Here is a 15,757-nt window from a genome sequence, read left to right on the forward strand (position 1 = left end):
ACATCCTAAATTGAAGGAAAAAATAAGGTTAAAATGACTGTGTATCACTGCCAGGATCCACTGCTAATGTCACAAAACTTAATACAAAGCAATCGCAGTATAAACACTTAAATGAAATTTACATTGCAGCATTTATCTATTTGTTCGTCTATCATCTCAAAGTAAATCTGTATATGACCAAACATGAGAAGCTGCATCAATGGGAATAATCCAAAGCTTTTCATTATATCTGGAAACAACATTCCATTAGGCAAATAGCTTGGTACACTATCAGTTCAAAGCAGCATTTCCTTAAATAAAGCTTTACCTCTAAACAACGATCTTGCCATCGCCGGGCCAACATCTCCAGGAGTGGAGGTCTAAAGTTGTCCTGTCCCAGATGATCAGGCAGCATTACGCAATGCATGGCTGCTAGTTGACTCCAGCCTACAAAAGTGCAACACATGCACTGAACATGATGACGCATTGAATATTGACATGAAGTTACAACAACCTCAAAATAAGGTGTCAAAATTAACTTTAACTGGAATTACAAATGAAGCCTGCATCAGAGGGATACTAGCACCTACACCGTTGACTAAAAAAAAACTTCTTAAACACTACTTATTAAATAACATACATATTTAAAAAGCATCTTCTATAACTGCTCATTTTTAAGGCCAAATGCAAATGTTTTGATTGAAAAATGAATTGCCTACGTTATTTAAATAACCTTAACAGAAAAAAGGATCAACACAAACTAACTGCAGAATTCCTATGGTGATCAAATCCAAAACACAAATCTAATTATAAAATTCAAAACGATGTAAACTATCTCCATAAAGATGTTATCCAATCAAACTGCAATGATTAAACATAATATAAAGGTAATATACAAAATTGCTAAAAATGATAAAGGCAACAATATATTGTGGACTACAAAGACAGCAAAATGCATAATTTTGATAAAATATTCAACAAAGGTTTTACAATAAACAGTATGCAGCTACCTTACCAAAATGTTCACACTTTTTCATAGATGTGGTATTTATATATGAGGAATACAGTAATATATTTTAATTGGATCCTTCTTCGTTTTTAAAATCACTTTCCAATTTGCAAACTCTTTTAGACCATTAACCAGAAAAATGGGGATCTGAGGATGCTCTAATCAGAAATAATTTCAAGTACAATCCAAAATGTGGCAATCAAATGGGAATTTAATTTAAATCACCATCAATATAATATCCAAAGGAAATACTTAAGGCTTACTGGTGTAATTTAGTCTTCCCTTTTTAGTCTATCATTTTTGTGCTTTACGCTGTTAGTTAGAAGCAATTTAGCATACATTTCACACAGAATTCTCTCTGATCTGACAGCACTAAATTTCACTTCAGTGATGGGTTGTGGGCAGGTCTCACTTGATGATGTCACAGGAATGGATCTTCTGGTCATTGCAACAAAAGCCGCACAAATTACCCTGCCCCCAAACAATCTCAGACCAGCAGTTTTAAACAAAGAGTAACTGAACAACACCAAGGTTCACACTGGGTGCTCTGAATGGCCAATAGTGTTATGTCCCTTTGTCATTTTGGACAGCTTTTCAGATCACTTTATAGACCTTGACTATTACTTCTAAAGCAGAACATCTGCTTAGTTTGTTGCAACAAAAAATGTTCCCATTTTTATCCACTCTAGTTGGCAGTGAATCAGAAAAAGACGTTTTCATGACATAATTTGTCCATTTAGATCATAATTTGAATAAGTTACTAATTTTATACATACAAATGTTTTAGTTATAAAAAACCAATCTTCTTTGTCCCAAGATGAGAAAAATTATACGGAGGCAAAAAGTGAAAGTGCATCATGACTGTTTTCCTACTTCAAAAGCTCAAGGAAAATTATTTTCTGCACAAATACACTTACTTCTATGTAAGACTGGTTAATGCTGCATAATAAATAGCTACTGAAATTAACAGGATGAAAGCTGGTATGATGTATTAGAGAGGGAGGAGAATACCTTCATTGACTGAGGGGCAGTTATGTAAAACATTGCCAGAGCAGTCAGCCTCATGGGTAGCAACAGCAGCTTGGAAAGGAAAAGGAAGACAGAAAAGAGAAGAGAAGCAGAATAATTTTTAGAGGACAAAATAAAAATAATAGCATTAGTAAGAATGGAAAAATGAGACTATAAAGATATTAATGGTATTAACCCATGGTTTAATAAAACTTACATCAAGTAGGATCCACAGTTCTTTTAACTGTAAAACCTTCATATTAAAAGTACACATGAAATTATTTTGCTATTTTCTATGATGTTCTTAAAAAGCATTGCATTGTTTTAATATACCTGGGATTATTTTAAGTCAATTTTAACTGCATATAGAAAGCATCTGAAAGCTCTAGCAAACTATTTTTCTTGAAAAGCAGTCTAATGATTAGTGCCAGCCGTAGCAATATGCTAACTATAAGCATTTTCAAATCAAGAGGAGATAAATCATTCCAATAAAAATTCATTCCCCTAACCCCACTATCCCAACTACCAAAAAATATGCAAGCTGTAGGCAGTGCTGGAAATAATCCACTGAGCATGCAGAGTGACCATAAAATAAAATCACATAAATTTTATTCAGGGATTACTATTTATTATTTGTATGCTCTACAACAGCTATAGGATCCAGTCAGGGACCAGAAACTTTTTGTTGAAAGTAGGCAAAGTTTGAAATCCGAGTTACCCATTAAGAGAATAAAGCCACAGGATTCCACAGTTTTAAACAATTGAAATAAATTTTACTATACAAAGTCGGAAAAGTAAAGCAATTTACAAAATCTAACTTATACACTGATATTCAGAATTGCCATGAGGTAAATGTGAATTAACAGGCAAACTGTGGTCGAACACGCCACACTATACATTAAATGGTAGACATTACTGATCCACAGATTTCTTGGCAACACACCCAAACATCAGTGACCACTGTGAGCCACAAAATCTTGGAAAAATCTCTCCCTCAGGAGGAATTTTAACCCTTCACTTTCGAAGATCGCACCTTTAAATTCCCTCAAAAGCTGTTCTGACTTAGTCTGCCTCAATGACTGCTCACCTCCCGATTATTCAATCTCTCCTCCCAAAACTGCATTCCACAGTTTTTCTTAAAGCTGCATTCCCGCCTTTAATTACCAGCTCACTTCCAATTCTTTTGCAGACTGCTTGCTTCACTAAGTTGGCATTGTCCCTGGGTTTCTCCAAACGTCAGTCCCTTGGTTGTGCTGAGCTATAAATGGGTCCCAGGGCTTCTTCTGAGTACAAACCCTCTCCAGCATGACCCCAGTGCCTTCCATTATCTTCTCAGTGCCTCAGGACTTGTCCTAGGCCTTAACCGCACCAAGTAGATCGCAGTGCTTCTTGAGCCCTAACTAACTGGAGCTAGCCAACAGCAGCACCTTCACTATATAACCACTTCCTCTGCTGTAGAACACTCAATAACCCAGCAAACACACAGATAAATTAAAACCAGAGAACCTTAAGATCTACCCACCTCCATGACAAAAATGTAGCCTTTCAGGGTTCACTGAATGCTTTTAAACTAATTTAGATCTAACCCCCAAAACAAAACATCTGTCTGGACTCCACTCCTTTGCAAGTAATATAGACATCATATCTCCAGCTCTCTAACTAAGCCCGCTGGCTGTTTTATGGCTCTTACCTTTATAGCTATTAACCCCTTAACCCCAACACTACCGTGGCCCCAACCATTTCAGCATAATAGACTCCAACTCCTTTAGTTGCATTTATCCCATTATAAAAGATTTAATAGCTGAGCACGTGGAAAACAGTGGCAGAATCGGACAGAGTCAGCATCAATTTATGAAAGGGAAATCATGCTTGACAAAGCTGCTGTAATTTTTCGAGGATGTAACTAGTAGAGTTGATGAGGGGGAGCCAGGGGATGTGGTTTATTTGGACTTTCTGAAGGCTTTCGACAAAGTCCACATAAGAGATTGGTGTGTAAAATTAAAGCGCATGGGATTGGGGATAATGTATTGAGATGGATAGAAAACTGGTTGGCAGACAGGAAACAAAAAGTAGGAATAAACGGGTCTTTTTTTGAATGGCAGGCAGTGACTAGTGGGGTACCACAGGGATCGGTGCTGGGACCCCAGTTATTCACAATATATATTAATGATTTACATGAGGGAATTAAATGTAATATCTCCAAATTTGCAGATGACACAAAGCTGGGTGGGAGAGTGAGCTGTGAGGAGGATGCAGAGATGCTTCAGTGTGATTTGGACAAGCTGAGTGAGTGGCCAAATGCATGGCAGATGCAGTATGATGTGGATAAATGTGAGGTTATCCACTTTGGTAGCAAAAACAGGAAGGCAGATTATTATCTGAATGCCTATAAATTGAGAGAGGGGAATGTGCAACGAGACCCGGGCGTCCTTGTACACCAGTCGCTGAAGGTAAGCATGCAGGTGCAGCAGGCGATAAAGAAGGCAAATGGTATGTTGGCCTTCATAGCCAGAGGATTCAAGTACAGGAACAGGGATGTCTTGCTGCAATTGTACAGGGCTTTGGTGAGACCACACCTGGAATACTGTGTGCAGTTTTGGTCTCCTTATCTGAGGAAGAATGTACTTGCTATTGAGGGAATGCAGCGAAGGTTTACCCGACTGATTCCTGGGATGGCAGGACTGACATATGAGGAGAGTTTGAGTCGATTAGGATTATATTCACTGGAGTTCAGAAGGATGAGGGGGGATCTCATGGAAAATTATAAAATTCTAACAGGACTGTACAGGGTAGATGCAGGAAGGATGTTCCCGATGGTGGGGGAGTCCAGAACCAGGGGTCACAGTCTGAGGATATGGGATAGACTATTTAGGACTGAGATGAGAAGAAGTTTCTTCACCCAGAGAGTGATGACCCTGTGGAAGTTAGATATAGTCCTTGGGGCGAAAGGGATCAAAGGGTATGGGGAGAAAGTGGGAGCGGGCTATTGATGGATGATCAGCCATGATCATAATGAATGGCGGAGCAGGCTCAAATGGCTGAATGGCCTACTCCTGCTCCTAGTTTCTATCCCATTTTCTGCAATTAAATCTGAATCTTCCCACAACTAAAAACCTTTAAAATATTACTATAAACCATGAACTAGACAGTTCTGTTGGGTACTTTTTCATTCATAGCAAGGGTTATTATTTTAGCTCTGTCAAACTCTTAAAGGGACAGACATCCATGAGAGTTTGGACATTTTATGTGGTATTCTGATACGGTATTTGGATTGCATCATTCTTTCAAAGAATGTGCACCATTGTACATGCAAATAACTGGCCTCCTTATTCCACCTACCAAAATGAACCACCTTACATTTTGAAAGCCTATTTTTGTCTTCCTGCATTTGGCATAATTTCTCCACATTACTGGTCAGACCCCTCAATTCAGTATCATCTACAAATTTCAACACTATACCTATACAATCTGAACATTTTGACATATGCTGAACAACAGAGGCTCCTTGCAGGACCTTAATTTTCACATTTTTCCAGTCCAAGAAATGCCTCTTAATGCCTACCCTCTGTTTTCTGATTTGTAACTGTCTTTCAATCCATTTTGTTATCTGGCTCCTGACTCCACATACTCTGACTTTAGATCTGAGTCTCGAGTGGCTCAAACGTCTTCGGAGAGTCCACTAAGTCATCCTTGTCTACAAAGAATTAATAGAGAACAAAAACAGAATTACCTGGAAAAACTCAGCAGGTCTGGCAGCATCGGCGGAGAAAAAGAGTTGACGTTTTGAGTCCTCATGACCCTTCGACAGAACTGATTCTGTTCTGTCGAAGGGTCATGAGGACTCAAAACGTCAACTCTTTTCTTCTCTGCCGATGCTGCCAGACCTGCTGAGTTTTTCCAGGTAATTCTGTTTTTGTTTTGGATTTCCAGCATCCGCAGTTTTTTGTTTTTATCTAAGAATTAATAGAGGTTGGTTAAGTATGATTTTACCAACCTTTAGTGTACAAAATAATTGTATAAAGAATGGAAGCATGTGGCAATTTGGAAATAGCTCTCCTCCTCCAGTTAAAATTAAAATGTCTTGAAAATGGGGGGAGAAGAGAATCTTTGTAAGCCAAGTTTGATTCCTCGCTGAATTTCCCTTCCCTATGGAGTCGAACAGAAGTTTATATGAAACTACCCTGTCCAGAGGCTCTCACTCTGCCATCGGATCAGTTCCAAAGTTTGGATTTGTACAGCCAGTTCAGTGTTAATGAGCAGCTGAAATACCTTTGTGTTCATGCTAACTTTACAGCATAAAGGCTCTCAGATTTTTCTGAAGTGATAGCAGTTAACAAGTCTGGTATAATTTATTTTTGTACATCATTTTTAAATTAATTACATTGATGAAAATAGCTTTGCTCGCTGCAGAATGAAATACACAAAATACTTTTTGTGTGAATGACTGACAAAGAGTTGCAAGGAAAGAGCAAATACTTGCACAGCACTGATTAATCCATACAGGATTTTACATCTGTTGTCATTCCATAATAGGGTAAATTACAGTTTTATTTTGATCCATTTGTGTAGGGCATATGGCAGCATTTCTGTAAAGCAAGAAGTGTCAAGTCATGATTGCTAAATCTTGATGTTGACCTCTGGTTGGAGGGCCAGTCAGCTGGACCCCACTTCTTCAAATTTTATTTTGTTTTTCTGATAATGTTTCAAATTCTGATAAAATGGGTAAAAGGCACTCTCGTTTTACCACTTTTGCTTTCCATGCCATCCTTATGTCCAAAAGGAAAATAAGAGCTGAACTTTTGGCATGGATGCTATTCAAAGCAGAGAATTAATGTAGGTATCAATTAACATTGCTTGACCCGAAGCACTGTTTTGCTCATTTCATTTTGATGTTAATTAACCAGAGGCATAAGAAAAATAATTTCTGGCCAGTTTTAACATTGTGTACAAAAGACATTTAAATATTTGTCTCATTGGCCAGAAATTTCTCCCCGTCGGGGCAGTTATGTGGGGTCAGGCGGAGGCGGGCGCAAACCCAATCAGCGCCCCCGATTGGGCCCATGTCACCATTTTACATGGGCAGGCCAATTAAAGCCCACCCATTGTGACGCACGCCAGGAAGCGCTGTGCACAGGGAGGTGCCTCAGGGAGATTTGTTTCAGTGTTAAACATTAAAATAAAGGATTTTTAAACTTTTGAAACGTGTCCCCTCATGTGACATGTTAATGAAATTTTGGAAAAAATTTTACTGATTTTTTAAACACTTCGTGACACCTCATCCCACCCATGGATGAGGTTCCATGAAATATGCGAAGGCTGCCTGGGCTCTTGGCCTGCCTGCCAACCATTTAATTGGTTTAATTAGTTTTTAAACAGGCCTTAATAGGCCTTTGGCAAAGCGGCAGGCATGTAGCCGAGTCGGCTGTGCGCCCACTGACCTGACAATCTACATGACGTGCAATGACGTTGGGACGCATGCCCAATGTCACCGTGCGTCATTTTATACCGCCACCCCACTCGCCGACAGGAAAATGCTGCCCATTATCTTTGTCTCGCCTCAAAATTAAAACTTTTTCGCTGTTAGGCTCTTCATTTACTGAGACACGTGCAGTGAATCACAACATTTTCAATAAGCCTGCAAAATACCTGTGCAAAAATAATGCCATGGTCTGCAGATCAAGTCATTTTCTTGTGAGCTCTGTTTTAGTGAACCTTACTTCTGCCCTTTAGACACAAAAATTAAACCACTGTCAAATGATTCTGTCTTATTTTTAATGTAAAGGTAAAATTATGGCCTGACACAAAATTAAAATTCCCATGAATTTCAGTGGTTAACAATTACTTTACTATGACGAAAGATGTTCGTTTCTACAATTTATTGGTAACATAATGTTTAAACTAACACTATGAATATGATTGTATTTTGGAAAATGATCCATATAATTAAAGGTGTATGAGACTATTAAAAAGAAAATACCTATGCTTGATTTCTTTTGTAAAAATTGATTTCAACCTGATTGTTTGTTTACTTTAGCCTGCAAGGTTTTCTTTCTTCTAAATTATTCATTTTGTCACACAAAAATAATTTGCCTACTGGTGTAAATCTCGTCTAGTTATTACCAGAAATGTTTGTTAAGGATTCTGTCCTAGTTATTAATGTTGTTACTTGCAGCACCTCAGGGTTCAATATTAGAATCATTATAGTTTTACATTTGAAACTGCAATTCACTCAGCCATTTTTTCCTCCAGAAAGGATGAGGGCCTTTTGTTGTTTTTGTAATTTAATCTATCTAGTAAATTAAACCTATTAACTATCGCCTAATCAGTCTGAAATCGGTAGCAAGTGGGCTTCCAGAGTTTGTAAGATGGCAGCAATCAACACTCACTTGAGTCATTCAGGACAGCCAGCTCAGATTTGTAAAAGACAATTCATGCGTGATAAATTTAATATAATTCTTCAAGGAGCTAATGTGCAATACAACGGCTGCTGTGTCAAAAGGTGTTCCCAACAAAATCGTATATGAGGCTTACTGAAGATATAAAGGGTAAAATGGCAGTATGGAGAGGAAGTTGGTTAAAAGGCAGAAAGTAGAGAAGTTGTTTATGGATGTTTTTGGACCAAATGAAATAAACAATGGTGCCACCCAGGGGTCAATGCTTAGAATATTTCAATAATCCTGTCTTGGTTATGGGAGCACAATGTCAAAATTTTTGACAAAAACAAAAATCAGGAGGTTTTAACTGGGTAGAGGACTGTAAGTGATTTCAGGCGGACATAGAGATAAAAGGGTTAGATGTTAAGTGGCATGCATTTGAGACAGTTTCCTGGAGCAATTCATTATGCAACCAACTAGGGAAGAGGCTATTTTAAATCTTGTTTTGTGTAATGAGACATGGTTAATTAGCAATTTCCTAGTAATGGTGCCTATGTAGATAGTGATCATAATATGGTGAGTTTCACATTGAGTTATAATCTAAAACTAAAGAATTAAAGTTAAATAAAGCCAATTACACATTATGAGGAGCCAATTGGTCAAGGTAGAGTGGGAAATTAGATAAGATGGTAAAAAAGCAATGGTAAACATTTCAGGAAACATTTTGTAATTGTCAATGAATATACATTCCATTAAAAATATAAACTCCACAAAAAAAAGATTCACCCGTGTCTAAGCTGGATGGTGTTACATTGAAAGAAAAGGTTTATATTTTGCCAAGGATAATAAGCCTGAGATTTGGGAAGTTTTTAGAAAGTAGCAAAGGGTGACCTAAAAAATAGAACATGAGTGTAAATTAGCAAGAAAAGTAAAAACATATTGAAAGAGCTCCAAAGAGGTATGTAAAGAAAAAGATGAATGGCAGAACTAAATAGAGGCTGAGGCAGGAGAAATTACTATGGGGAATAAAGAAATGGCAGATAAACAAATAGTAGACACAAAAAGCATTCCAAAAATAATGTGAAACCAAGTGACTCATGAGAATAAGGAACTTAAAGCAAGTAATATTAGTAGACAAAAAGTACGAGAGAAACTCAAGTTCTAAATGTCAATCTGATGGCCTGCATCCTAGGGTTCTAACGAGGTGCCTGCCGAGATAGTGGATACATTGTCTGTGATCTTCCAAAATTTCCTAGAATCTGGAACGGCCCTGGTGGACTGGAAGGTAGCAAATGTAACACCGCTATTCAAGGATTATGAAGCGAGAAAACAGGGAACTACAGGCCAGTTAGTTTGACATAAATTGTTGGGAATGTGCTGGAATCCACTATTGAGGATGTGACTAGAAACTTAGGAAATCACAATGTGATTAGGCAGATTCAACATGGTTTTATGACAGATAAATTGTCATTGACAAAGTTACTAGAGATTTTTGAGGATGTAACTAGCAGGGGAACCAGAGCACACAATATATTTGGATTTTTAAAATGCATTTGACAAGGTGCCACACAAAAGGTTGTTGCAAAAGATAACAGCTTGTGGGGTTAGGGAAATGTATTAGCAGAGATAGAGTTTTGGTTAGAGATCAGAAAACAGACAGTAGGTCATTTCAGGTAGGCAGGCTGTTATGACTGGGATTCCACAAGGATCAATGCTGGGGCCTCAGACATTTACAATCTATATTATTACTTAGATGAAGGGACCAAGCATAGTGCATCCCGGTTGGGGAAGTAAGCTGGGTGAGGAGGACACAAAGAGTTCACAAAGGGATAGGTTAAGTGAGTTGGCAAGAAGTTGACAAATGTAGTATAATTTGCGGAAATACAAGGTTATTCATTTTGTTAGGAAGACCAGAAAACCAGTATTTTTCAAATGGTGAGAAACTATTAAATATTGGTGTTCATAGGGATTTGGGTGTCCTTATACATGATACATAATGTTAACAAGTGGTACAGTAAACAATTAGGAAGGCAAATGGCATGTTGGCTTTGATAGCACAGGAGTTGGCATACAAGAATAAAGAAGCATTGCTGCAATTGTATAGGACTTTGGTGAGACCACACCCAGAGTACTGTGTACAGTTTTGGTCTCTGTATCGAAGGAAGGATACACATGCCTAGAGGGGGTGCAATGAAGGTTTGCTAGATTGATGTCTGAGCGAGAGAGTTCTCCTCTAAGGGGAGATTGAATACATGGGTCTATACTCTCAGGAGTTTTGAAGAATTAGAGGTAATCTCATTGAAACATATAAGATTCTGATAGAGCTTGACATGGTAGGTCAACGGATGGTTGTTTTCCTGGCAGGAGAGTCTAGAATCACAGGACATTGTGTCAGGATATATGGTTGACCATTTTGGTTTGAGGAGAAAGTTTTCCCTCACAGCTGTCTCTCTACCCAAGAGGGTTGTGGATGTTCTCATCTATTTGATACTTGCTTTCATCCATTGAGACTTGTCAAGTGTAGTTAAGGCTTAGATTAATAGGTTTTTGGATTTTAAGGGAATCTGGATATAAGGATCTGGCAGGAAAGTGGAGTTGAGGTCGATGATTAGCCATTGCCTTACTAAATGACGGACCAGCCTCCAGGGGTGGAATATTAAGCAGAGAAACATGAGATGATACATTTTGGAAGGTAAAACATGGAGTGAACAGATACACTAAAAAGTTAAACTTGAAAATGTTTTAAGATTTTGACACTTAAAGCTTCAGATGCATTAACCACCAAGTGTGAGGACAAGGTTTTATAAGTAGCAGCATTTAGTACAAAGGCAAGGAGAGAATGTTGAACCTATTTAAAAGAAAATTGTTGATTCAACCTATACTAATTACTGTTTATGTCCCAAAAAGATATTGTGCCAAATTTTTGAGATAATTTAGTTTTAAGAGACTAGAGAAAATGGGGTGTATTTCATTTTTTTAAAAATTCATTCAAGGGATATGGGCTTTGCTAGCTAGGACAGCATTTATTGCCCATTCCTAATCGCATTTGAGAAGTTGGTGGTGAGCTGCCTTCTTGAACCGCTCCAGTACGTGTAGAGTAGGTACACCCACAGTGCTGTTAGGGATGAAACTCCAGGATTTTGACACAGTGACAGTAAAGGAACAGCGATATAGTTCCAAGTCAGGATGGCGAGTGGCTTGGAGAGGAACTTCCAGGTGGAAATGTTCCCATGTATTTGCTGCCCTTGTCCTTCTAGATGATAGCGGTTGTGGGTTTGGAAGGTGCTGACCAAGGAGCCTTTGAGAGTTCTTACAGTGCATCTTGCAGATGGTACACATTGCTGCCACTGTGCGTCGGTGGTGGAGGGAATGGATGCAGTGCCAATCAAGCAGGCTACTTTATCCTGGATGGTGTCAAGCTTCTTGTGTGTTGTTGGAGCTGCACTCATACAAGCAAGGGGAGAGTATCCCATCACACAGGTCAGGCTTTGGGGAGTCAGAAGGTGAGTTATTTGCCGCAATAATGGCTAGGCCTCTGACCTGCTCTTCTAGCCACAGTATTTATATGACGAGTCCGGTTCAGTTTCTGGTCAATGGTAACTCCCAGGATCTTGATAGTGGGGATTCAGCGATGGTAATGCCATTGAATGTCAAGGGACGATGGTTAGGTTCTCTCTTATTGGAGATGGTCATTGCCTGGCACTTGTGTAGCACAAAAGTTACTTGCCATTTTTCAGCCCAAGCCTCGATGTTGTCCAGCTCTTACTGCATTTGGACATGGACTGCTTAGAATCTGAGGAGTTGCGAATGATGCAATCAGTGAACATCCCCACTTCTGACCTCATGATGGAAGGAAGGTCCTGGAGCTGAGATGATTGACCTCCAACAACAACAACCATCTTCCTTTGTGCTAGTTATGACTCCAACCAGCAGAGAATTTTCCCTCCCAATTCCCACTGACTCCAGTTTTGCTAGGGCTCCTTGATGCCACACTCGGTCAAATGCTGCCTTGATGTCATGGGCAGTCACTCTCACCTCCCTCTGGAGTTCAGCTCTTCTGTCTATGTTTGAAGTAATGAGACTTGGCGGAACCGAAACCGAGTGTCAGTGAGCAGGTTATTGCTAAGCAAGTGTTTCTTGATAGTGCTGTTGATGACAATTTCAAACACTTTACTGATGATCGAGAGTAGACTGATGAGTTTTTTAACTGAATTTCACCATCTGCCGTGATGGGATTCGAACCCAGGTTCCCAGAGCAACACCCTGAGTCTCTGGATTATTAGCCCAGCAACAATATCATTACGCCTTCAAGGAGAACTGGTCATTCAAAATAAAGAAATAATTTTGATGAAGTAAATGGGGGAAAACTGTTTCTGATGGCTAGTGAATGTGTAACTTTGAAGTGAAATTTTTATAGAACCACACAGTGTTACTGCGATAAGGAATGACATTCCAGAAGCAGTAGTTGAAGCATATTAGTTTTTAAAAGGGAAGTGGATAAATATTTAAAAAGGAGAGAAAGGAAATATTTAAAAAGGAAAGAAATTAAACGGATATGTGAAAAGGGTAGAACAGTTAGAAATATGTGTCTTGACTAAAATATTTGCCTGGATTTTAGTGGTAATGACTGTGAAACTGTTGGTGCTCACCATCTTTGCTCCCCCGAAATTGACAGCAACTTCTGGACATTGCACATGCGCAATAACATACGGAAATCCAGACGTTGCTCTCTGTGATTCTGCACTTCGCTATGGTATGCACTGTTAAAATCCCCTCAGATTGCTGGTATTATCACTGGGCTGGTAATCCAGAGACGCAGGGTAATGCTTTGGCGACCTGGGTTCGAATCCCACCACAGCAAATGGTGGAATTTGAATTCAATAAAAATCTGGAATTAAGAGTCTGATGATGACCATGAAACCACTGCCAATTGTTATAAAACTAATGTCCTTCAGGGGAGGGAATCTGTGTCATGTGACTCCAGACCACAGCAATGTGGTTGACTCTCAAATGCCCTCTGAACAAGGGCAACTAAGGATGGGCAATAAATGCTGGCCCAGCCAGCGACACTCACATCCCATGAACAAATTTTTTAAAAATCAAGTAGAAATCTCTGAACTGACAAGAACTTGCCCTTTTACGCTGTTAACCTTGCTGTTGAAAGCCATAAAAAAGTTACATCTTGCTGAATGAGGTGACATGGCCTACTCAGTTCATATTTACTGCAAAAGCCTCTCTGGTTCTGAAAAACTAATTTTATATTTCTGCAATACCAAATTTCTCCATTACAATAAAGGAAAATTCCATGCATCTTTAAAATGCTTTTTTTTAAACAAGTTTATGTCTGATATTTTAGTTTCTACCTTAATCCCCAGTGTATGTCCCGATCATGTCTTCTGCTTTCTGTAAAATTTACTTAAAAGTGAAGGACAATCGGTGTACTTTACTTTCTGGTTTGCTGCGGGTGTGATTTCAGTGTGATTGGCTACTTATCCTGCTTGATGCCTAGTCATTGCCTTGTCTTTGTGCCAGGTCCCAATTAACTTCAGGAAAGGGGAAATCAACACAACAGAGAACACAAGATTCCGAGGTCGGTGTCATGACTTCCCCACTGGCGCAAAACGTGAATGTCTTTAAAATATGCTGGCCATTGTCATAAGTGGTCTTAGTGCAGGATTTTATGTTTTGGGGCATTTTTGTACTTCTAAGAACTAACCAGCTCCAGCTTATTAATGGCAAATTAAATGGCTGCAGGACAGCCAGTGTTCCCTTCAGTGAGCTCCCTCCCCCAATTTTTTAAGCTGAGGATGGGGACAGGGAATCCGCTACCCCATATAATTCAGTTCTATATTTCTTTATGTGAGGCAACTACCGAGCGAATCTGCACTGAACCTTCTTTATTGTCTCTGCAGCTTTCAGAAGTGTGGAGCCTGGGAGAACAAAACTGCTACTCTACCGTAAATTTGGTCCTCATGGAATTGTTAAAGCCCATGGTGTCTGCGCCAGCTCTCCATAGGAGCAATTCATGTCACTTCCCTGTGTTTTCCCTGTAGTCTTGCTTATGCTTCCTTTCCAGATAACAATCCAACTCCCGCTTGAATGCTTCCATTGAACCTCCACCACTACACTCTCAGACAGTGCATTCTAGATTCCAACCACTTGCTGCTTGAAGAAGTTTTTCATGTCACCATTCTTTCTTTTGCCAATTACCTTAAATCTGTGCCCTCTTGCTTTTTATCCTTCCACCAATGGAACCTTTTTTTCCCCTATTTAGTAGTTTAGGCCCTCATGATTTTCAATGCTTCTATCAAATCTTCTCTCAACCTTCTCTTCTCCTCTCCAAGGAAAACAGTCCGAACTTCTACAATCAATCCATGTAACTGAAGGTTCTCATCTCTGGGACCATTCTCTTGAATCTTTTCTGCACCCTCTCCAATGCCTTCACATCTTTCCTGAAGTGTGGTGCCCAGAAATGCAAGCAATAATCCAGCTGAGGCTGAACCAGTGTTCTATACAAATTGAACATAACTTCCTTGCTTTATACACTATGTCCCTATTAATGAAGCCGAGGATGCTGTTTGCTTTATTAACTGCTCTCTCAACCTGTCCTGCCATCTTCGATGCTTTTGCACATATACACCCTGCTCCCTCTGCTCCTGGCCACTCTTTAGAATTGTCAGCTTTATATTGTCTCTCTGCATTCTTCCTACCAAAATGAATTACTTCACACTTCTCTGCATTAAACTTCCTCTGCTGCACATCCACCCATTCCACCAACCTACATCCTTTTGAGTAAAAGTAAAACACTGTAGATGCTGGAAATGTGAAATAAAGACAGAAAAAAACCCAGAACAACAGAGTTAATGTTTCGAGTCCATATGACTCTTCTTCGGAGCTCTGAAGAGGAGTCATACGGACTCGAAACGTTAACTCTATTTTATTTCTCTCCACAGATGCTGTTAGACCTGCTGAGTTTTTCCAGCATTTTCTGTTATTTAACGTCCTTTTGAAGTTCAACACTATCCTCCTCATAGTTCACAGTACTTCCAAGTTTCGTATCATTGCAGAGTTTGAACGTGTGCCCTGTATACAATATCTAGGTCATTCATATATATCTGGAGGAGCAAAGATTCCAACACTGAATCCTGGGGACTCCACTATAAACCTTCCTCCAGTCTGAAAAACATCCACTAACTGCAACTCTGTTTCCTGTCACTCAGCCAATTCCTATTCAATGCTGCTACCGTAAGGAACATATCTTTTTACTTCTGTTGGACTGTTGTCAAGAATATATCTTTTTATTTCTGTTGGACTGTTGTAAAGAATAAATTGTTATTTCTGTTGGACTGTGGATTAACATTACAATGGCTGCAGTTTAAATGACATG

General features: G+C 39.2%; 1 protein-coding gene across 5 annotated transcripts in view; it reads right to left on the reverse strand.

Moving 5' to 3' along the window:
- LOC121280757 (WD repeat-containing protein 7) overlaps nucleotides 1-15,757 on the reverse strand; it is a 767,874-nt gene that overhangs the window by 497,904 nt on the left and 254,213 nt on the right. For all 5 annotated transcript variants that reach the window (XM_041192924.1, XM_041192931.1, XM_041192938.1 and 2 more), the window contains one exon: nucleotides 308-426. In XM_041192924.1, coding sequence (XP_041048858.1) covers nucleotides 308-426 — 119 coding nt within the window. The remainder of the gene's footprint in view (nucleotides 1-307; nucleotides 427-15,757) is intronic.

This window comes from Carcharodon carcharias, chromosome 1 (assembly GCF_017639515.1).
Source record: "Carcharodon carcharias isolate sCarCar2 chromosome 1, sCarCar2.pri, whole genome shotgun sequence".
NCBI classification, from domain to species: domain Eukaryota; kingdom Metazoa; phylum Chordata; class Chondrichthyes; order Lamniformes; family Lamnidae; genus Carcharodon; species Carcharodon carcharias.